The sequence below is a fragment of the Eptesicus fuscus genome, chromosome 11, assembly GCF_027574615.1.
Source record: "Eptesicus fuscus isolate TK198812 chromosome 11, DD_ASM_mEF_20220401, whole genome shotgun sequence".
Classification (NCBI taxonomy): Eukaryota; Metazoa; Chordata; class Mammalia; order Chiroptera; family Vespertilionidae; genus Eptesicus; species Eptesicus fuscus.
Window position 1 is genome coordinate 15574495 of NC_072483.1, and position 24245 is coordinate 15598739.

The 24245-nt window shown below is 40.4% G+C and overlaps 1 protein-coding gene across 1 annotated transcript in view; it reads right to left on the reverse strand.

Annotated features, from left to right (window-relative positions):
- Positions 1-24245, reverse strand: part of NCKAP5 (NCK associated protein 5) — a 908330-nt gene that overhangs the window by 390356 nt on the left and 493729 nt on the right. The window contains exon 5 of the mRNA XM_054722813.1: positions 6865-6998. Coding sequence (XP_054578788.1) covers positions 6865-6998 — 134 coding nt within the window. The remainder of the gene's footprint in view (positions 1-6864; positions 6999-24245) is intronic.

Below are 24245 nucleotides of genomic sequence, written 5' to 3' on the forward strand. Positions count from 1 at the left end.
GCATGAAATACACTACATCTTGATTACATGATGGTATCTGCTTGTCAAAACTAATCAAACTCTATACCTAAAAAATGGATTTTCGGTAAATCTTACCAAAAAAGCATTTGTTATAGAGAATAACAACAAAGTTAGGTTCTAGTTAAGAAGAAACATATTCTTCTATAGTTTGCATTTATTTCTTAAAATAAAAAAAATGTTGGGGTGGGAATAGTAACGCATTCAGAAGTATAATAGGTGATTGAAAAAATGTATAGCAGAAAGACTAAGTCAATGGTGTTTTTACTGATGGCTATTTCTTCAGAAAAAAAATCGGTTAAAAGTGAAAACAATTCTGGTTGTTATAAAATTCTGTTTCTTCAGGTTTTTCCCCAAACCAGTTCAAATAAATCCTAACAGAGACAACATCAGAGCCAAGAGCAATAATGGTTACATCTACCACAGAGGATATTAGCTTCCTTTGCCAGTCAAGTTCCTCAGTATTCAATTTTGACCGTCCTCAACAGAAATATTTCATCCAGGCTTGGCAGTTTTCTAATCTCGACTTCTCCAGAGTCAGATAACCAAGACAGACCCGATGAAAGCCCAGTCCCACTGAGCTCCACTGTGATGACAAAGTGGGCAGCAAGCCCTCAACACAAAAGCCTGGTTGTTAGAACTTCACGAGGCCTGGTTTATAACAGTGCAATTACCATTTCACCCAGGACCTGCATTTCAGTTCTAACATGCTCTGTTTCAAAAGGCATGAAAAGCATTGCAAAACTACAGTGCAAGTCAACTTCCTCATTTTACAAATGAGCAGACTGAGATCCAGAAAAACGTCAAATTACTTAACCAAAGTCACTAAGCTAGTTGGAAGTGGGGCTAGACTCAGGTCTTAGAAAACCCACTTAATAGGAAAGTGCTCTCTGAAATGAAATTGGACCTGGATACCCTGTGTTCATATTGTTCCCTCCACCAGCAATAACTAACTAATAGACAATATAACTTTTGTTGTCTACTCAACAGTGTACAGCTCCGTGCTGAGTTTAAGGAGAAATCATGGCAGTGTCATCATGTCTCAGAAGCAGAAATGCAAAGAAATCCAGGCCCGTTCCACACGGAGGGAATAGCTGTTCAGGGCGCTGAGAGTGGTTTTCTCTCTTCCCGTTCTCTGTACTGTTGGTGTCACCTCCCCCTGCTTTGCTCCAGAGAGCGCTTCCACACTAGATCATAAGATATACACGTCCCACACCCAAACATGACCAATATTAGGTTAACCAGGCATTTCAAAAAATTCCATTTTAAATCTTCCCTTCCACCCTGGTAATTTAAAGAAAACATATCACCTAACTCAGTGGTCGGCAAACTGCGGCTCGTGAGCCACATGCGGCTCTTTGGTCCCTTGAGTGTGGCTCTTCCACAAAATACCACGGCCTGGGCGAGTCTATTTTGAAGAAGTGGCGTTAGAAGAAGTTTAAGTTTAAAAAATTTGGCTCTCAAAAGAAATTTCAGTCGTTGTCCTGTTGATATTTGGCTCTGTTGACTAATGAGTTTGCCGAGCACTGACCTAACTGATGTCGCTTTGCCATGGGAAACTTCCCGTAGACCTGCTCAGAGGAGCCGTTGCGAGGCCCCCACTTTCATGACGTCTCAGGTGAAAATGTTGCTGACCGTGTGGAAACAGCACATGAAAAGAAGATTGCCCTCTGTATTCATCAGGAGGGACGGGCACTCGGGAAGCCAGCCCGTGAGAAGTTCAAATTGAAGAAGGTCTGAGATGGAACAAGTGTGGAGAGGGGCAGAGGAGCTCCGTGCCGCTGGCTGTCCAAAGGCCAATTGACAACGTTTCTTATCTGGTTATGTTTTACTCCTTCTAATGATGTAGAGAAAATGTCCTTTTAATGTACCAGATAGATACAGAGGCAGCAGAAAATACGTGAGTAGAACGTTTAAGGGCCGTATTATCCTCTTCAGCACACACTTCTATGCCAGGTGCCTACAGCTTCCAAATGGGCAGCAGAAAATGAACCCTAAGATTCTATAAAGTCTCTGGGAGCTGATAATGTAAACAGCAACCAGTGAACAACTTACGCAGTAAAACTATCTCCATTTCTGTCTCCTTGAAGTTCAGCATGCAGCGGACTGCAGTTAAGCATAGCAATCAACTGTGATAGGGGAAAGCCCCATTATAGAGCAAAGAAATAGCTTCAAGGCAGCAGATAACAGTGCTGGGAGAGAAGGTCAAAACAGGTGCAGAGAAATCCTGGAGGTTGGGAGTGAAAGCCTGGACTCCGTTCGGGTGATTTTTAACTATCCTAGTCAATCATGGGTGACAGCTTAATTGTTCCTTTACTTAAACGTACACTGCATGGTTTAAATATACATACAGAACACTTCACAGCTACAGAGAAACGCTAATTGATTCCTGCTGATGCTTTGGGTGTAATGTGCTTCCCTAACTGTCAATAGTTTACAAAATATGTCTGCATGGTGGTGGGTCTACCAGGTTGATTGATTCTAATGTAAAGCTTCAAACACCTTGCAGAATAGAGCTGTCACATGATACACATGTGTATTATTACTCACAGTATCACTACACAATTATCAATTTCATCTGGCTTGAATCATGTCTTTGCACGATAACATGCCCACTATAAATATGAAATCCGGCTGTCCTGAATTTGGACAAAATTTCCCTTCATTTACAGCTAATCTACAGATGTTATTTTGTTCATATATGTACATAAGCCTTCTCTATCTGGGCTGCACATCTTTGAAGACACTGTGTTCTATCCTATTGTGCACTCAGTAAAAGTGGTTCATTGTCTGATAAGAACAGCAGCTTCCAACAATAATCTACACACTGTTTCCAAAGGAACCAACTCTAAAACATGTACAACTCATGCATGGTTTGCATGTAATCAGTACTCTGTAGACTTGCTTATTTCCTCACAAGTCTTTTTGTTTAAAATCTCTGTTATTCCACCTCAGTGTGACACACAGCCTTCCTGAAGATGCCTCTGCAGGTGAATCTAACTGATACACAGACACTTCCTTCACTCCAGGTAGAGTAATGAGGCTGGGGTCTTTATTTCCTGTATTTATTTTATCAGCCCGATTGTACAACCATCCTTTACATCATAAGCCACTTCACATCCTTTGAAAAAGGTAAGCTATTAGCATTATTTTTCAAAGTAACTTCATTCGATGAGCAAACACGCATTACCTTTACATAGGAGGGAAGGCAGTGCCACAGCCTCAGTCCACACCAGTAACCTCAGCTAGCTGGACAATCGCTTCAAACAAAGAGTTAAAGGGAGGGTGGAGACTGTGGAATTATAGGGGGTCACAAAGCTAATCGCATATACAACATGCCCAGCCATGTGCACCACACAGACGATGGGCTGAACAAGCAGTATGACATCTGGAAAGCATCTTTGATTTATATCAACAAAAATTAACACAAAGAAGGGGCAGCCCTAATGATTTCACTAGCTGCTTCTAAGTACCACCTCATCGGAATACCCCTTCATCTATAGAGAAGGCTTACTTGGAAAGTATATTTTTTTTCTTTCTGTACTTAAAGAGAGTACATGGTTTGAATCAAGTTTGCAATGGCTGCCTGCATTTCCCTCGGTGCAGGCAATTTCTGATTTATGAGCTTAGAGCTGATTATGTAACCTCTGGCTCATATTCCCACCCACCCCCAAATTTTAAACCACTGCTGATCATTAAAACTCACAACTGAACTCTAATTCCCAAGCACACCTAATTGTCCCAGCTTCTCAATTATTCACTTCCCCTCCAATACGTCACCTCATCCCTGAATCTGAGACTGAGAATCTCAACTACCATTCAGATACTCCCATCAAACATGCTGGGGAAACACCTCACCTGACTCAGCACAGGCTTCAGCATCTCATGTCTCTGTGCCCCAGGTTCATAAAAGGTATTACAACATGTATGTATTTGGATGTTCTCATGAGCCTGCAGTATAGTGCTTGACCTGGGAACCTTGAGCCCTGGAGTTCATCTTATTTCCTGTGTTATCACTTAGGCATGAACCCAGCACTCCTAAATCATGTGAAATTCAGAAGCTGCCTAACTTTGTAGATATAAGTGGCATAGCAGAAGTAGTACCACTTCGAAGAATTAATCCTAATTTGCACCATCTTGGATTATTCTCTATTATGCCTTTCAATGCCATCTATAAAGGGGTCTGCGTGGAGCATTCTATTACTCTTTAAGGAGTAGTAGCCTTTGTCTGTAAAATAAGAATTACAATCCTCTTCTTTTCCTTTTTAATCTTTTCTGCCAGGAATCTTAGAGCTAAATTAAATACTCATTCTCAGAGAACATGTTGGCTGTATAATAGTGATCCCTTGCCACATTCCTTTTTCATGGTCTTTATTTTCTGTTTTTATTTTATCAGCCTGATTGTACAACAATCTTTTACATCATAAGCCACTTCACATCCTCTGAAAAAGCTAAGCTATTAGCATTATTTTTCAAAGTAACTTCATTCGATGAGCAATACTAAAAATGTCAAAATCTCAAAGTCCATATCTCAGATATCATCATGTATAAGATAAATTCAGATATCATCATGTATAAAATAAACTCAGCATGTATAAAATAAACCCCAACCCATAACGTTGGGAGAAAATTGGGAATGCACAAGTTTTTAATTCAATACAATAATTTTGATTATAGAAATTATTTATGTGAGCATATAGATGGTGAACAATCTGAGGGTTATTCACTATAGGCATGTTCTGTAACACCGAGAACTTTACAAGACTTAAATTATAGTAATAGGGTTGTTTAAATAACCATAATGAGAAATATCTTACAAATCAAAATTTAAAATGAGTAAGGTAACCAGAAAATGGTTTAGAGGGTCCAGTTAAATTATTAAATTATTCTATAATAATCTTATCTGTTATACATGCTTCCCCTCCCTCCCCCCCCCCCTCATCTTTTGCTCATTTACATTAGTTGTTTGGCTGTAATTAGACTTGAACTTTTCAGTTTCAATTAAGCTTTATATAAGAAAACATTGGGGGCGGGGGGCAAAAAATCTTCCCAAAGGCAGTATGTGAAACTAAGCACTGTTTGATTTACATAGAATTATCTTCTCTCTCAGCCTGTGATGAAGACTTGGCTATTGGAACTCAAATCTGTATGTATTGCCTTTTGATTTATAGCAGAGGACCTGGCATCATATAAACAGAATTTACTGTGCCATGTGCCTCATGCCCTGGAAATCAATAGCTGGAATACAGAGGCGTCTTAATTAGACAGAACAAGGGTAGCGAGATCTGCCTCCTTCTTTCCTTTATCATTAAAATGGCAAGTATTACAAAGCAGTGCTTGTTTGGAAGTCGCTTTGGAGCGGAGATCTATTAGTTCAAGTTGGGAGTTATTAAGTGAGGGTCGCCATCAATGGAATAAAAAATGGAGCCCAAGGCTGTATAAGTAATAGCCTATGAGGAGTGGGACATGAACTTGCTAAAATATTGACCGGTGCATTTCTACAGCACCTGTGTATTATCATGGGCTTGAAGAGTTGAACCGGGTATTAAATTATGACTGAACACAGAGGAGTTATCCATCCTCCCTACCCGTTCCTCTAAACCAGTGTTGCACACATACCTGGTATTAGCCACAATGAGAGGAATTACCTAAAAGCTCAACTATGGTCTCTCTTTGCAACACATCCGAAAATTAAGAATTATTATAAAAGTCTCATAATGAAGAAGCTATCTTACCCTTCACTATTCAAAGTGATTATCAACCTTTTTCATCTCATGGCACACATAAACTAATTACTAAAATTCCGTAGCACACTAAAACATATTTTTTGCCTATTTGAAAAAAATAGATTAATTTTGATTCATTCACAGTAAATAGCTATTATTGTGTTGGCTGTTGTCATTTTCTTATTTGCCAATCTAAGGGAAAAGAGGTTAGTGCCCCTGAGTATATAGCCAGGTATTGCATGTTTTAAAAAAATTCTTGTGGCACACCAGTGGAAAATTGCTGACTGATCATATCCAAATACCAGTAGTAAATTAAAGATAAGATCCACAGAGTTTGCTCAGGAAAATTTAAGGGCAACTTCTCAAATTTGATTCTGCCTGGAAGAATTTTAAAAATTATTTTCTTGCTTTTGCAAATGGTGAAGTGAAATAGAAATGAAAGTACACTGTCCCTCACAGAGTGCCCATATCTGGTCCTAGGACTGTAACTGCAGGAGTTCATGTTTTATCCATGGAACTGAATAGATTTTAAATAACAAGTTGAACTTCACCTAGCCCTATGTTAACTATAACCAAAGACTAAATGATTCTGACTGTGCTGGAATTAAATCTAAGCAGAGCTACTTTTTCAAAATCCTCCTTTCAAATTCAAGTTATATCTTTTTAAAGGGAAGGAGCTTATTGATTTTTATTTTTTAAATACTCCTAAATGTTCCCTCTAAGGCATGAGTAAAAGCTTACTGGATGATTAGATTCACACACTCTACCTTAAGATAGAATTATGATGACCAGAGAAATTTATCCTCCTGGATGGCCTTTCACACAACATGACAATAGGCCACAAAACCACCACAATGTACTGTAAGATCCTTTGAAAAGTCATCGGGAAGAAACAGGCTCAATAAAGCCAAGACTATGTGAGGTGCAAGTGAAGTTTCAGGTGCAAATGAAGGTCCAATTCAATAGGATTTGACCTTGGCCAGAAGACAAGGTCAAAACTGTAGGGAAATTAGCCAATCAGACGCAACAGAAGTGTACACACGAGAAATACAAGCAGAGGTGTTACTGGTGCAGGGAAGCATGCACCCTCTGCAGCAAGAAGCTCAGGCTATAACCATACCTTGAGAACTGCTGCTGCAGGCCACGCATCTGAATCCGGCTGCGCTCAGACTCCAGTGTTACCTCCTGCAACCTCTTCTCACTCTGAAGACGTAAGTGTCTCTCCTCTTCCAATTCATGTATCAGCTTCTCATGCTATAAAAGGCGCAAAGGAAATGACTTTTAAGAAGGTGTTTCTTAAATATTATGACAAAAAGTAATTAGTAATAGATGCCGGTTACTAAGTGCTAACTTGGATTCTATATATACATTAATTAATTCCGTCCTTGTTACAACCCCACAAAGTAGGTTCTATCATTAATATCTTATTATAGACAAGGAAACCAAGGATCAGAAACATCTAAGTAATTTGTCATTAAAAAACAGAGGATAACAGGTTTTCAATCCTGGCTGATTTGACTCTAATGCTTAAATAATTTCCACTGAACCAGGTGGCTTCCTGTGCAGATATGAAGATCTATGACCCAATAATGCCATCAAATGCATAATAATTCAAGTGATAATGACTGAGATCATTAATACCTGTCCAGAATTATTTCATCTCTTCACTCTCTGGTCTATGCTTTAAAGGGAACATTACTGTGTTTATAGAATTGACAAGAATTTCAAGTTGATTACACCATGGAGCTCATGAGAACAGGTTAAAGAATGTTTTCATTTTGTCCAATTAGGTTTTCACAGATGATATGAGGCTAAACTACCCACTGTATTTATAATCCCAGAAAACCAGCTCAGCTCACAAATGGGCATCAAAAACTAAAAGAGGGATTGGATGATCCAGAATAGATTTTCAGCAAAAATTCATTCCTGGAACTGGTAAAAAGCACACAAGATTAGATCCTCCTGACATTACCAACTGAACCATGCTAATGTTGTTTTTGTTTTGTTGCTGTTCCTGCCTTTTTTTTTTTTTTTTTTTTGGTATGCCATGCTATTATAGTTACTGTTGGTATTAAATTAAGCACTTTGCATATACAATATACACTGAGTGGCCAAATTATTATGATCTCTGAACGCATAATAATCTGGCCACTCAGTGTATATCCTATATGATAAAAGGCTAATATGTAAATTGTCCCCTTGACCAGGAGTTAGACCAGCAGGCAGACCGGCCAACCACCCATGTCCCCTCCCCCTGGCCAGGCTGGCTGGACCCCACCCATGCACGAATTCATGCACTGGGCCTCTAGTATATATATATATATATATATATATATATATATACACACACACACACATATACATATATATATGTATGTATATATATGTATATATATGTATATATATGTGCATATATATGTATATATGTGTATATATGTGCATATATATGTATATATGTGTGTGCATGTGTGTATATATATATACATATATATATATTTATATGAGAGAGAGAGGCCAGATTATTATACGTTCAGAGATCATAATAACCTAGCCACTCAGTGTATATTCTTTGATAAAAAGTACTCAATGGCCTAAATTCTTAAAGGAAAAGAAGAGAAGCAGAGACCTTAGTCTCCAAATATACTACACTCTATGATGACTTTGTACCATGGATGAAACAGGATCCATTGAATGGGGCATATTCACAGGGATTAATAGCAAAGATGGATGTTCTCCAGCTCTGACTTGTGGGAAAAGGTTCCCCTGAGGACCATGAAGAACATTAGGTCATAGTCTGGAAATGAAGGTACTCTGAGAATAGAGCCCGCCTCTGCACCTTGGACCATGCTTTTCCTTCTGCTTATAAAGCCCTCTGAGTACTGTCTCTATTCTAACTCAGGGTTCCTTCCCGGCTCATGTTTAGTCATCTCCTCTGGAACTTTTCCCTTATCACTTCACTGTTCTTTCCCAACACTGAGTTTCAACAGCACCTCTTATCTTTACCAACCTCTTGGCCCTCACTTATTTTTTCTATTATTATGTATTTTAATTCTCCAACTAGACGAACACTTGCTTGAGGTTAGGACTATGTCTACTGTGCATATATAATATTTATTTAGCATAGTGCCCAATGCATAATAGCACAGGAAATATTTGCTTATTGATTATGGAGCTGGCCTTTTGCTAAGTCAGGGTTGTAATTTCTATGTCCTTAACTCTTCAAAGGTCCATTTTTAACTACCACAATCAGTTGCTTCCATTGGAAAAAGTAAAATCAAAATGAAATCTATATTATTTTCAGCAGCTTCCAAAAGGAAGAAACACATGGTAATGGAAGAGATAGGTACTAATTAATGTCAAAACACTGTAGAAATAGTTAACGTGGCAAATTTTATTTTTACATATATTTAATCATAATAAAAAATATATAAATGCTTTACTTAATTATTACACACAATCAACATTACTCTCTGTATAGACATATTGGACTAATAGGAACATGAATATGTCACCTATATTCTAGAATTTGGAAGATTGTGCTTTAATTCCAGAAACAGGCAATAAAATGGTGTATCTTAAATTATTCAAAAGCATATCCTATGAACAATGTGAAGTTTTGCAGAGAAACAGCATGTTTCCTTCCTTCTTAAGTAAAGAATGTTACATAGATTCACTCCCCACTATATTGAAGAACCCCAAGCTCTGTAAGAGGAGGTTTTCATATGGATAATCGTTCTGTTCAATTTGTTAATGCCTTTTCTAATGATACCTGTGTAACACAGAAAAAGTTCTAGGAAATTCTAAGACTAATGGAGGCAAAAGTTGTTTATTAAAATATATTTTCTTCAAAAGGAGTATGTTTCAGTTAAGCCAGCAAAGCTTGACAATAAGCCACATCTACTTTCCAAATCTGGAAAAACATTCTTACCTAAATTATAAAACATGGCTAACAGGAACAAGAGAGTAAATGGATTGGCCAGAATTTACTTATTTATTTATTTCTGTATTCGCTTTTCCTGGCTATGAACTAACTTATCTTCAAAGCAATGCTGGCTTTCTCTCACAGGTTTACTCTGCATCTTTTACAGCAGGGAGCATGAAGGGAAGGGAGAGATGGAGAACGGTTGGGTATTATTGATTTGGTGCCACTAGGTACTGAAGAGCAGTAAGAAAAGACATTGTCACAGAAACCTGGGTTACACTATCTGTGGCAACATCACTCTTTCCATTGACCCGCTGGGCTGGGCTGGCTTTGAGAAGCCATCTTAAGAGAGCTGCAAGAGTAGTTTTCAAAACTGGTTGGGCCTCACATTTGTATTTCTCCTTGTTTCATTGAGCAAGATCATGTCTTCTGTTTCTCCTCCTTGGCTTTTCTTAACCTGACACCTAAATCGCTACCCCAGGATCACAAACGCAGGCCTCGGGCTGAGTCTAAGAAGATAAAATTAATAGGAGACCACAGGAGGGTCTACGAGCCACACCCTCCTCCTCCCCTGCAGTGACAAGGACTTCATTTACTTCCACTCAAAAGGAAGGTTTGCCTAGTTTCCTCACCAAAAGCTGACTCCATTCTGTGTTCTTCTCCAGCTTCTGTCTCTAACTCTGACCTAGTTCTATAAGAAAAATCTTGAATTTGGAGAGCATATTACATTTTGTAAAATGTTCTCATCTTCACTGCTGTATCCAGTCCTCGGAACAACATGGCAAAATCAGTTGTTCTCAACTGCATTGAAAGATTTTTAAAACTAGGATCAAGAGAGAGAAGGAGAATGCTGAGGTTAGAAATGACAGCTCTAAGGCTAGAACCACATTTTTCAGGCCCCACATCCCCATTTCCCCCCTCTACTATGGTCAGTTCTAACACTTATTTTAAAGGTGCACATTTATTCCAATGCAGTTGATATACTGGGAAAATTTGAGCATCACACAAATCTCACATTTGCTTTTGCCCAATGTTATTCATGAGAAAGATGAGTCAACACAGAAAACTGCATCCCACACAACCTAACACAGAAATAAATACACAAATCACCACATCTCAGAGACCGACAGGCCCCTCAGTCCTCCCACATGTGGTGAGCCGCTGTCATCCGCAGATGGAGGTACAGCTTCCCTCAGCACCAGCCTTCCTCCTGCCGCTTCACAGTGGCTCAGGCTGCCATGGTGCGCTCCCACGAGCACACTGCATGCTTTTTTGGGGTGAAATGCCATATTTAGTAAATCACTTCTGTATTTCTTAGTCAATTAACACATGCAAAATTAGCTGCCCTTTTAATTAGATTTTTTTTTTTAATGCGCCACTGACAAAACGTCATTTCCCCACAAGCCCTGTGCAGGGATCTTTAGGAATGCATCTGTCACGTGATAGCAGAGCTGACTACCTCATGATGGAAAAAAAGAAATCTGAAACAAGGGTAGAATTCCAAAGGTCAAGTCTTTGTCACCGCAGAAGAACTTGTCTGTATTTCATAGACTTCATATAGACCTCAAACTTCCTCCAATTTCATTACTATCTTCTGTTTAAACCTCCAGGGAAGGTGACTCCATAATCTCCCTTGGTAATCCATGCTATTTTGTCTAAACTCCTTTCCTGACAATTTTCTAATACTTGCTTAAATTGTTTCAAGTATCAAAAAGCCATCTTTATATTCCCAGGAGATACAGAAAAATCTACAAGTTTGACATTATTTTCTAATTTAATTGAAAGCTCCACTTAGCAACGGAGCTATGGACACACCCACATGGACTTATTCATTTGCTTAGACCACACCTGTTTACTGAGCAGCTACTATGTGCCAGACACTGGATCAGAGCAGGAGACCAGCAATGAGCCAAATAGACATGGTTTCTGACCGCAGGAGACCTTCACACAAGCAGAGAGGGCCGGTGCTAAACAGACTGTCACAAAGATAAACATATCAGTAAAAACTAATAGAGAACTCGGGTTTGCCGAAAGAAGACGCCAAGAGGAACTGGTTCTGTGTTAGGGGAAGGCTTCTCCAGGGAATTCACATTGAAACCGAGGCCTCTGTGATGACGGGAGTTACCAGGTGAGGAGGAGGGCCCAGCACTCTAGGCAGGGGGAACAGCAAGTGGGAGGTCTTTAGTCACATATGGAAGAACAAAGAGACCACTGTGCCCAGATCTTTGGGAGCAAGAGGATGGGGGCAGCATATGACAAAGGTGTGAGAGCAAGAGCAAGGCCATGGCGCACCAGGAAGGCCATATCAAGGATGTGGCATTGTATGCTGAGTAAAATAGTAACTCATGACCAAGGTTTAATCAAGTGAGTGATAGGGCCTGATGAAGACTTTGCAAAGATCATCTGACTACAGTGTAGAGAAAGAACTGAATGAAGAAGCTAAATAGCAGCATGGGAAAATATTTAAATAGAGAATGGTGAATGGTACCAGCTTCTGGTTTAGAGTCCACTGTTTGATAATTAAGGAGTTTTGGACAAGCCCCCTAACCTAAAACTTAACTGTTTAAGCTAGTTTCCTCTATAAATCAGGGAGAGTAAAAGTGACCAAAACAATTCCATAGTATCACCATGATGAATGACTGAAATAATGCAAAGTAAGCACTATAACAACTTGAAAGTCCCATATAAGAATAAGGTTTGGCTAACTGGGATTATATAGCTGATATTGTCTAATATAGTTTAGCTACTTCTGATCAATTCATACAGATTTTAGTCTTTAATGATCAGTCCATCCTATATAATAAAGAGGTAATATGCAAATTGTTCATCACTCCAACACACAAGATGGCCGCCCCTATGTGGTCAAAGATGGCCACCCCCATGTGGACACAAGATGGCCACCACAAGATGGCCAGCAGGGGAGGGCAGTTGTGGGAGATCAGGCCAGCAGGGGAGGGCAGTTGGGAGGGACCAGGCCTGCAAGGGAGGGCAGCTGGGGGCAACCGGGCCTGCAGGGGAGGGCAGTTAGGGGCAACCATGCCTGCAGGGGAGGGCAGTTGGGGGGGACCAGGCTGTCAGGAGAGGGCAGTTATAGGCAACCAGGCTAGAAAGGGTGGTCAGTTAGGGGTAACTGGTCCAGGAGGGAGGACAGTTGGGGGCAACCTGGCTTGCAGGGGAGGACAGTTAGGAGTGATTGGGCCGGCAGAGGAGGGCAGTTGGGGGCAACCAGGCTTACAGGGGAGGGCAGTTGGGAGTGTCCAGGCCGTCAGGAGAGGGCAGTTAGAGGCAACCAGGCTGGCAAGGGAGGTCAGTTAGGGGTGACCGGGCCAGGAGGGGGGGCAGTTAGGGGCAACCCAGCTTGCAGGGGAGGACAGTTAGGGGTGACTGGGCTGGCAGAGGAGGGCAGTTGGGGGCAACCAGGCCTGCAGGGGAGGGCAGTTGGGGGTGACCAGGCCTGCAGGGGAGGGCAGTTGGGGGACTTGGCTGGCAAGTGAGGTCAGTTAGGGGTGACCAGGCTGGCAGGGGAGGGCAGTTAGGTGTCGATCAGGCTGGCAGGGGAGTGGTTAGGGGGTGATCAGGCTGGCAGGCAGAAGTGGTTAGGGGAAATCAGGCAGGCAGGCAGGCAGGCAGGCAGCAGTTGGGAGCCAGCAGTCCTGGATTGTGAGAGGGATGTCCCGCCCTGGTGGGATCAGGCCTAAACGGGCAGTCGGACATCCCTCAAGGGGTCCCAGATTGGAGAGGGTTCAGGCTGGGCTGAGGGACAATCCCCCCCTCCCGTGCATGAATTTTGTGCACCGGGCCTCTAGTCTATATTATAAAAGGCCTGTGGCTATAACACCGTAATGCTGTAACAACCAACGACCGGACAGGGTACCACGGGGAACTGGGTGGATGGAGGGATGGCCAGAGAGAAGCAGCCTGGGTCCCGGGTGCCTGGTGGCTGGCGGGAAGGTGGGCGGGGCGGACGCAGTTGGGTGGGGCTGTGTGGTTTCGCATGCTGGGCTTCTAGTGTTAAATAAATACTGTAGATAAATATTTCTTTTAAAAAGCTCAAAATGTGTTTTTTAAGTAGATCAAACTTTAATACTGAGGAGAAATACATTTTAAATTATATAGATAAATGTATCTTTATTGTTGAAAGTATTACAAGTGTCCCCTTTGTTCCCCATTTATCCCCTCCAACATGCCCCTCCACACCCCCCAGGCCTCCACTACACTATTGTCTGTGCCCGTGGGTTATGCATATGTACATATAAGTTCTTTAGTTAATCTCTTCCCACCCCCACCTGCTCACCCCTGCCTTCCATCTGAGATTCAAGAGTCTGTTCCTGTTCCATGCTTCTATGTCTCTGGACTTATTTTGTTCATATGTTTATTTTGTTCATTAGATTCCACATATAAGAAAGGAATTTCTGACTGGCTTATTTCGCTTAGCATAATACTTCCCAGGTCCCTCCATGCTGTCTCAAAGGATAAGAGATCATTCTTGTTTATACCTGCATAGTATTCCATTATGTAAATGTACCCCAGATTTTCTATCCATTCATCTACTGATGGGCACTTGGGCTGTTTCCAGATCTTAGCTATTGTAAATGACGCTGCAATGAACATAGGGGTGCATATATTCTTTCTGATTGGTGTTTCAGGTTTCTTAGGATATATTCCTAGAAGTGGGATCACTGGGTCAAATGGGAGTTACACTTTAATTTTTTTGAGGAAATTCCATACTGTTTTCTACAATGGCTACAACAATCTGCATTCCCACCAGCAGTGCACTAGGGTTCCCTTTTCTCCACATCCTTGCCAGCATTTGTTTGTTGATTTATTGATGATAGCCCTTCTGACAGGTATGAGGTGACACCTCATTGTCATTTTCATTTGCATCTCTCTGATGATTGTAAGAAATAAGAGACTAATGTAATCACATATATTCCCTAAAATATATAAAACTCTATGTTTAGACTTCAAGAAGTGACATTATTTTTAATACCACCATCTAGTATGGTTTTAAGCAGATGGCTTGGTCTGTGGTGTGCTAAAACTTCAGGGTTAACATTATGATATTAACATAATTTCAAATATAAAAATACCTCTATCCCAGGGCTCAGTATACTAGGTATTTGGTGATTCTGGTCACATCCGTGGGTGATAATACTGGCACAGTTAGTTAGAGAAGATCCAAAGCATTTGGAAAAATGGGGGGAATGTTCTTACTGTGAAAATTTTAGTGCCACCACCATAACAAGCGAGGTGCCCCACATACTCCAAATGCCCCAGGTGAGTCCTGCACTGTGAGTGACATCTCGGGGTCTCTGTGCTAACTCAATGCCTGAAGGATACATGATAATACATAGAGAGATATATGTTCCTGCTATATCAAAAGATTTCCTAAAACATGCTCAAGTTATAATATTCTTAGTGAACAGTATTTATTGATTTTTTTTTTACAGAGAGGAGGGGAGAGGGATAGAGAGTTAGACACATCAATGAGAGAGAAACATCGATCAGCTGCCTCCTGCACACCCCCTCCTGGGGATGTGCCCGCAACCAAGGTACATGCCCTTGACCGGAATCGAACCTGGGACCCTTGAGTCCGCAGGCCGACGCTCTATCCACTGAGCCAAACCGGTTAGGGCAAGTGAACAGTATTTAATCATTAAAGAATCATGGGGAACCTAACTGGTTTGGCTCAGTGGATAGAGCATTGGCCTGCAGACTCAAGGGTCCCAGGTTCAATTCTGGTCAAGGGCATGTACCTTGGTTGCAGGCACATACCCAATAGGGAGTATGCAGGAGGCAGCTGATCGATGTTTCTCTCTCATCGATGTTTCTAACTCTCCCTCTCCCTTCCTCTCTGTAAAAAATCAATAAAATATATTTAAAAATAAAAGAATCATGGGGAAAATGTTAACACTCTTAGATAATAAAATAATCTAAAAAGATAGTGAGAAAAGAACAGAGGTTATTATAGAAGGTCATAGAGATTAAATGATATTCCTGGGTGTTGATGAAAAAACATATGAACTCATTAAAGAAATGTGGAATCTGGCAAACAAGCTACATACTAGGCAAGGGCATTTCAAGTTAAATATACCATTAGGAAAGATAAGTATATTAGATTCAATGATATAAATATAAAGCATGGCATTAAGACTCAATAATCAATTCAGAACTTCAAGATCAGCTTAGATTTGCTAATTTGTGTCTAGACAGTCACACATATCACTATGTGTCTACCCACCAATATCCAATGTATACTGAAACATGTTAAGGTTAGACAGGGACCCAGAACAACCATCCTCATTCTCTTGCTTCCTACTGAAAATCTAAAATTGAGAAGTGATTTCTTTTCTTCAGAAGTCCATAAACACACACCAGCAACACAATTAAACTCTTATATTCTCATGAAAAGTATTTTAATGGAAAAACTCTATATTAACCAATTTGTATCAAGTCAGTGTAAAATGGGTCTAAATTAAGCATTAGTTATTGCACCTAATTGCAGCCTCATTTTTGCTTTTTACACAAATGGCAATATATTTTTCCTCTAAGGCACCCTGAATTCAATATTGCCATTACTTATGAAAGGCTCAGTCATCTTAGAAGCAGAGAAAGAGATAAGGAACTTAAGAATTGATTTTTAAAGCCCGCACTGCTGGCTGTAACAGAAGAATCAGAATCAGATTCTGAGATGCTAGGATACAAGCTGCCCAATGTACATCCGCAGTGCTGATAACATCGCCCAAGGCAGACAAAGCTGTTACTCTAACAAAAAAAGAGAAAAAAAAATATTGAGCGTGGTTTACAAAAATAAAGTGAGAGGAGGGAGGGGAGTGAGTGGAATAAAGGACGGGGTAGGGGAGGGAGAAAGAAATTTCAAGGGTAAAGAAGACAGATGGGCACTTGGGAAGATCTTAAAACCATCCTCAATTGCTATACTGGACCCTAAAAGAGAAGTGCCACAGGTGAAATCACTCCATACGATTTCATTTTCCTAGGCAAAAATGAGGGATATGTTTATTGCTCAGCCAAAGGATACATATATGAACTTTATGGGAGGAGTATTTCCAGGCTGGGTTGTACAGAAAAACATGATAAAATGAAGACTGGGCATGTCAAGATAGAAATGGATTATAAAGGTATGTTGGAACAAATTATAACAAATATAGTATGCTACAAAGAGAAAAAATTAAGTTGTCTTTTGCTTATAGCTAGTGATCTTTATTATTTTCAACTCAGGCTAAAAGTGAAGAAGAAAATAGTAATATTGCATTCACAATATAAAGTAATGCAGTTTTTATTTTATTTTCATTATACAGCTGGGGAAAACATAGGACAGAAAGTTACATATTGATCCACTCCCACATTTTTCATCGCTTTAAGTGTCTTGATTTGTACCATCGTGATCCGGATGGTGGAGAAAGTGTGAGGCTGGTAACCTGGGTTATTACTGTGGACGGCAATTAGACAGGCGTGAGCAGAGCAAGGACAATGGGCCAGATGTGGCAGACCACCAGGGAAGAAAGCCCTGGGTGCCTAGCAGTGGACAACTGTAGGGTAGGATCTCGTCCCCAGGGTGAGTCCCTGTCCCCCCATCATATCGCTGGTCATGTGGTTTAGACCCCCAGACCTTTCAGATCACTGGCCATGCAGTTCTGACTCTCCCCTGACCTTTCCTCCCCTCACAGATGGATAGTCATGCTGTAGACCCCCTTAGAGGAGGAACAAGGGGGCCAGAGAATGGCCCTGTACTACTTCCACATAAGCCTTTGCATGACCACTCCATTAAGCTTTAAGCCCTCAGGACAATGAGGTTCTGACCCGAATCAAATAATCTTAGGAACAAAGCCTCAGGTATGCTGACCACGGAGACAGAGTTTTGGTCAAACCAGAGTTAAAATCAAGACATCAGCTGTGTTTCAGCTCTAGGCTAAGAAACTCCCCTGGGACCTCTCCTAAAATCTCCAACCTTAAAAGCCCTTAGGACAGAGGACCCAACATGGCTCTCTCTCTGGGGCAAGACCGTGCCTTTCCTTCCCTCAAGGTGTGTGTCTTTGCTTTCTTTTTCCTAAGCTCCCCCGGGCGTTCTTTTTTCTCTGAGACTTGTTTTCTGGGCCCAAAAAGCCCAGCTGGCTCACTGGCTTCACTTCTTCTGCCTCTGTGACTTTCCAAATAAACTTTTGCATGTATTTGAGTCTTGACTCTGAATTCTTTCTTAGCTAGAACTCAAACACTGAGATTGCTGAACCAAGGTCCAATTGCTAGTACCATTCTCATTCCATTTCTTCACTAACTTTATCATTTTGGTTCTCCGATTAGCTTGCTATGCAGCTTTGGGAAATACAATTACCCTCTTTGATCATCTTTCTAAAATGCTAAGGTCCACATCAACTCTCACATTTTATGCATCCATGAAATTAGCCATAATCACAGTGATGAGGTAACATGTTTCCAAAAATAGGGTACCTTGGCATACTGAATATCTTAAACTGAAGGAGTTTGAAAAAAACAGCAGAGGGAAGAAGGTCACTTGGGCCTCCCCCACCCTTCATCCTTTTTCCTTGAAACAGGTCATAAAACCCTCAGGTGAAAGATGCCCTCCCTATACCCAGGAGGAAGGAAGATATTCTCATCACCAGAAACAGAGAATTTGAGGCTGATAAATCAATACAAACAACCCTTATTAACTAACCTTTATCTTCCTAGTTACTTCTTTTCCACCTGCTACCCTTGTCTATAAGGTATAAAAGCTTTCTGCTCTGGTCACTTCTTCGGGTCTTCATTCTCTTGTGAAGGCTCCTATGTACATGTAAAAATTCAATAAAATATGTATGCCTTTCTCCTATTAATCTGTCTTACATCAGTTTAATGCTTAGGCCCAGTGACCCAAAGAGGGTAAAGGAGAAATTTTCCTCCCTGCAACTTCAAGAAACATATACTTACTAATGATAAGAAGAGTATAATGAGACGAAGTATAATGCTTATAAGATAGGGCTAGTCATAGTATGGATTTCTATTTGGTGACTACATAGGTGACAGACACCCCTCCATTGGTAATTAAGTGGGTGAAGCTGTAGATTTCAAAGGCTAAAGGCATTTTCCTTGGCTAGTGTAAAACAGGCACAGCGATGTTAAAATGATAACATTGGGCATTATACAACTAGGAAGAGAGGTCTTGAAACACAGACCCTAGAGGCATCAATTTTAATTTGGTTCTCAAACAATTGCAGGTCTCTGTAGATCTTGAGGGGAATGACAGAATCTAAATGATGTTGGAGCAAAATAATTCTTCCTTAGGGTGGACTCCAGAAGTGAAAGACTACGGGAACAGGGACAGCAGCGACTGTTTCTTTTTTATTACTGTCATTCATTAGCAATGGTTCCTTGAGTTGGAAAAGGCCTTTCTTCTGGCTCACTGACTTTCTGACTTTGACAAGCTTCTCAGAGAGGCATTTCCTCCCAAATCTGAACATTTGACGATTTGCAGGGGAGAGGGCTGACCAAGGAAAGTAAAACATTGAGTAATAAGGAACCAAGTGAGTAGTAAGCCTGGTATCCATAGTCTATCAACTGCCTAATTCCGCACACTCTTTCCCTTATCCCAATCATTTGCTTGAGTTATTTGGTCAAAATGCTCAATTGTCCACTTTACTTAGAACACAGCTTCAATTACCCACCATTAGGTCCTTTTATAAGAAGTCAATGACTCTCTCCAGGTCACAGAGCTCTCTCTCTGTTGTCATGTTAATTGATCACAATGAACAGTACCTATCAGAAGTCAATTTTATTAAGTGCCTTCCTACTTGACTGAAGTCTTGAATACTCTTTTCTGTTCTGTGGATACAGTACATTTCATATAAGGAAGAGAGAGGGTTTTTGTCTTCTTAAGGATTTTTTCTTCCAGTTCTCTGCCCTGAACCAATCTAATAGTATGTACTTTAGAGTGAACTGCATTCACTTACTTCCCATTTCACCCCCACACTCTGTTTCTTTTCTTTCTTAACCCTATGAGGACAATTGCAGGAAGCCAATTCCAGCATGTCAGCAGGGCTGAATCATCTGGAAGTGGCTGAGGGCATTTCCCCAGACTTGAAAGGAATGCAAAAATGATTGCTTGATGCCAGACAGCTAAGGGCATCTCAATCTACATGTTATTGCCTCCTCTGGCCAAACACCTGAACAGCCATAGGCAATTCTTTCAATCTGACAATGGATTCTGTATACTAAACCCTGGCCTTTGAAGTGTATATCTACCTTGCCTTAGGACTATTGGTGTTAATAAAAAAACAAGGGGTCCTGAGACAAGGGAGAACTTAGTTCCTTTAAGCTAAGTCTTCTCTGGCTCCCCATAATGCCTTCCAAAATTATGTTTCGTCTCTGGACTCTTTAATCATTTACGCACAGTGCCTTCTTCAGATTCCTGAACCCTTCTAGATGCTGGATTAAGAACCCTGGCATTAGAGAATGAGTGGACTTCTCCAGCAGATTTAGTTTCCCTTTCAAATTCTGAGTCGCTATATTTCATCTCCTTGCTCCTTACACTGCTACCCTGCTAGTGGTTCTCAACCCACAGGTTGAGAACCACTGCTGTAGAGCCTAAGACCATCGGAAAATACAGATATTTACATTATGATTCATTAACAGTAGCAAAATTACAGTTATGAAGTAGCAACGAAAATAATTTTATGGTTGGGGGTCACCACAACATGAGGGACTGTATTAAAGGGTCACAGAATTAGAAAGGTTGAGAACCACTGCTATAGAGGATTAAAAAATATTTTATTCTCTCCTAGGCTCTAATCTTGAACTTCAGCTATATTTACTATGAAGATTAGCACTTGCTTTGCCTTCTCCACATACATTGGTGCTCCTAATATTCAACTTAGTTTTTGAAAAATTATGATATATCTTTTGCTAAACATTTTATATGTAATTATTATCCTTTCTCTTCAGAGAGCATGCTTTTCTTTAGGCAGGGACTTGTGCTTTGCAATAAAATCCCATAGAATACTAGCATATTGCTGAGCACTCCACAATGTTCAGTACTGCTTGGTGAGTGACCTCCCACTATATCCTTTTTCATAATTGACAGCCAGCTCTAGGTTTACAAAGTTTGTATCAGTTACAACTTTCAGTCTTCAATCACTGAGGATAATGCAATGAGATTTCCCTTGATTTAAAACCCCACAGATACATTTCGTCCTGATTGTCATTGTCTTTTTCTACCATTGCTGTTGGTCTCATTCATGCTCTCCCAATAGCCCAGAGGTGGTAATTCTAAACTTCATATTCAAATCTCTTATCAGACTAGTCACTCTAATTCCTTAACTATTAAGACAAAAATGTCCTCTTATCAGACTAGTCACTCTAATTCCTTAACTATTAAGACAAAAATGCAGTGGCTTCCTTAAAAAGCATTTATAATTCCATTTTTTTTAGGATAGCATATTTTACTATTCTTTTTGTTCACTCTACCACATTTTACAGAACCGTAGGAGGAAACACCTCTTCAGAAGAAGAATCCTTTTTTACTGTGATTGGATCTTTATAGTCTTGCCCTTCTTCAGTGAATGGGTGTAATTACGTACATGGAAAACTAGAACATTTGCTATGATAATTATTCACTCCTGTAAAATAGGAGAATAATTATAATGTCAACAACAGGCTGCACTAGGTACTACTGGAGCTTTCTTTTTTACTCTGCCAGAGCAATGGCTTCCAGGACCCGAGCAATTAATATTAATTTCTCATAAATACTTCTTACTCATTTGAGAAATACATTAGAATGCCTTTGTCCTACAATTTAATTGTTGAAAAGTCTCTCCAAATAGTTTTTTTAAACAAGGCCCTGAGAACTTCTGGAATAGTTTTGACATAGCCAGCCTCCATCATATTGCAATATGAGACCATGTTAGAAATCTGAAATTTTAAAACAATGTGATATTTAGCAATTTGCCTTACCCTTGTTAGCAAATGCAAACCTTTACATTCTATCATTCTATTAAAAGGTCAGCTATAATATTTAAAAGACCAATGTGGAACTAATCTCAAGTTTGGGTTCAATGCTTTAGTATTTCATTTCATACAATTACCAAAGTTAGAAGAAATTGAAATACATATTGAATAATTAGAGTTTATATTATTTTAGGGATATAAGGTTACCCAGAAATATAATTTTCATGGGGAAATCATTAAAGATCTATACGTGAGCTGAGAGAGCACAGTTAGTCTGCAGTAGGGAAAATGTATATTCGTAGAAGACAATCTACACTTCTTTCAAGATGCACTTTACCCATGGCTAGTCACATAAATAGGTAGGATTACAACAGGTAATCTCAGTTTCTTAGTAGCAATAGTCACAAGAAGAAGCAAATAGAAAACATGGTCCTACATGCTACAAATAATAGTCATGAAAAAATAGGCCAATGTAGACTATAATTACCTCTAATCAAAAGTCTGTCTGACATATGGCTGCATATAGAAAAGCGCGCAGTAGAAATTCCTAGGTCAAAACTACAGCTCTCTTGTGTGCAATTTAAAAATGTGAGCATCAGCCCTGGCGGGAGTGGCTCCGTTGGTTGGGACGTCCTCCCATACACCAAAAGGTCTTGGGTTCAATTTCCGGTCAGGGCACATGCCCAGGTTGCGAGTTAGGTCCCCAGTTGGGATGTGTATGAGAGGCAGCTTCTCTCTCTCTGTGTCTCTCTCTAAAAGAAAATAAATAAACAAACAAACAAACAAATAAATAAATAAATAAATAAATAAATAAAAATGTGAACATCAGAAATCGTGTCCTCAGGTGCCCTTTTTGTAACCTCCGGGCTTCTCCCCAGTTCCCACTCCTGCCTGAATGTTTCGCTTTCTCTTATTTGAAGGTGGTCTCTCCTGAATGGCTTAGTCCGACCTGAATGAACACAGGCACACTGTCCAGCTAGGCTTCCTCAGGGACACATCAATATCTTTCCCTTCCTACAGGTCTCAGAATCAAAGGGAAACGGAAGTCTTTGCACATGGAAAGGTACTTTAGATCATGAGGTACAACTGAGGTCCTGAAAGGTGCTCTCTGCCCAGGGTGACCCAGTCCACCCTCCATCTTTGTGGCTGTGAGAGGAAACCTCCTCTTTGAAGTCTCCTTTCCCAGGGAGTTGAGAGAAGAGCAGATTTTCAAGAGCTTGGTGGAATCTTGCTATTGGACCAGTAGGATTTATATGTAAAACTTCTATGTACATCTATAAATTACTTTCCTTTGCAATATAAATCCTTATGTTGAAGCACAAAATTAAACCCCTAATGAAGATAGAAAAGCAATTGGCAACATCATAAACCTTTCTAATCATTATTACTTTAGTGTATTTAAAAGTCCTCCTAGAAAATATGCCTCCTTCTTCAGAAAGCAACAGTGTTAAAGGCTAAGTGGTTTACCCAGCCTGGAATGTTATGAAATGTCATCCCTTCAATTTTGCAGGTACATAATATTGATGCATTGCTCCACATGTGTATGTTTTTGTACAGGCTAGAACTCCCAGAATTTTTGACCAATGAATGGGGTTCAACATGTACAATGGAGATTTAACTGCCATTTGTTACTATGGTCAAGCAAAATGTGTGCCATTACATAGGCACACTGAGTCATCACATGCAAACGCCAGAACAGCAGCCCTCACCTCTGAGACCAGGGGGAACTGCACATCGTCCAAAAATTGCAAAGGGTTCAGTACACTGGACATTACTTATAAGCAGTTACTGAATAAATAAAATCACAACTACAATAACACAGGGAGTCTGAGGCTTTATTTTATTTTACCTTTTATGTAAAAAGGTCCATCTACTCAACAGGATTGCGGCATCTGAGCCATGGGAATGGCTGCAGCCTCTATGACATATAGGACAAAGAAACATGCACATACACTTACAGAGCACCTGCATCGTCAAGAAGAAGTTACAAAAGCGAATCTAGAACAAATCAAGTGGATGAAAATAACATAGAAAGGAGAAATAAAATAAAAATATTCCTATAACAAAAACGAGAGTGATGTTGATGATGCATTCTGACTGTTGTAAGCACTTTTTATGTCGTATTCACTGAATCTCCCCAACAACACTAGACAGCTGGCACTATTTCCAAAGCAATCTGTTTAGGATTATAGAGCTACAGCCATTGGACACAAATAGCAGAGCCAGAGTCTGCGCTCAGGCGCCTGCTTCCAGGATCACAGAGCCTGACTGCCTCCCTTACCAGTATGAAGGAGTTTCTCTCCTGGTCTAGTGAACCAGCTGTCACTAAGCCTCGCCCTTTCCATGACCTATTAGAAATTGTGGGGTATAAAAGATTTAATAGATAGTCTTCAGAAAAGAGATGGTCTTTGTCACTAAGAATATTGTAATGATCACATATCGAACAATGAGCTGGCAACGCATGACTGTCTGGAGCAGGGGTGGCAACTTCTCTGTATGAGACCACCTGGTAACTATCTCCAGCATTAAGGGCCATACAGTCTCTGCTCCACCTACTGAGCTCTGCCCTTCTCGAATGAAAGTCAGCATAGGCAATACATTAAAACCAGGTGTGGACACATTGC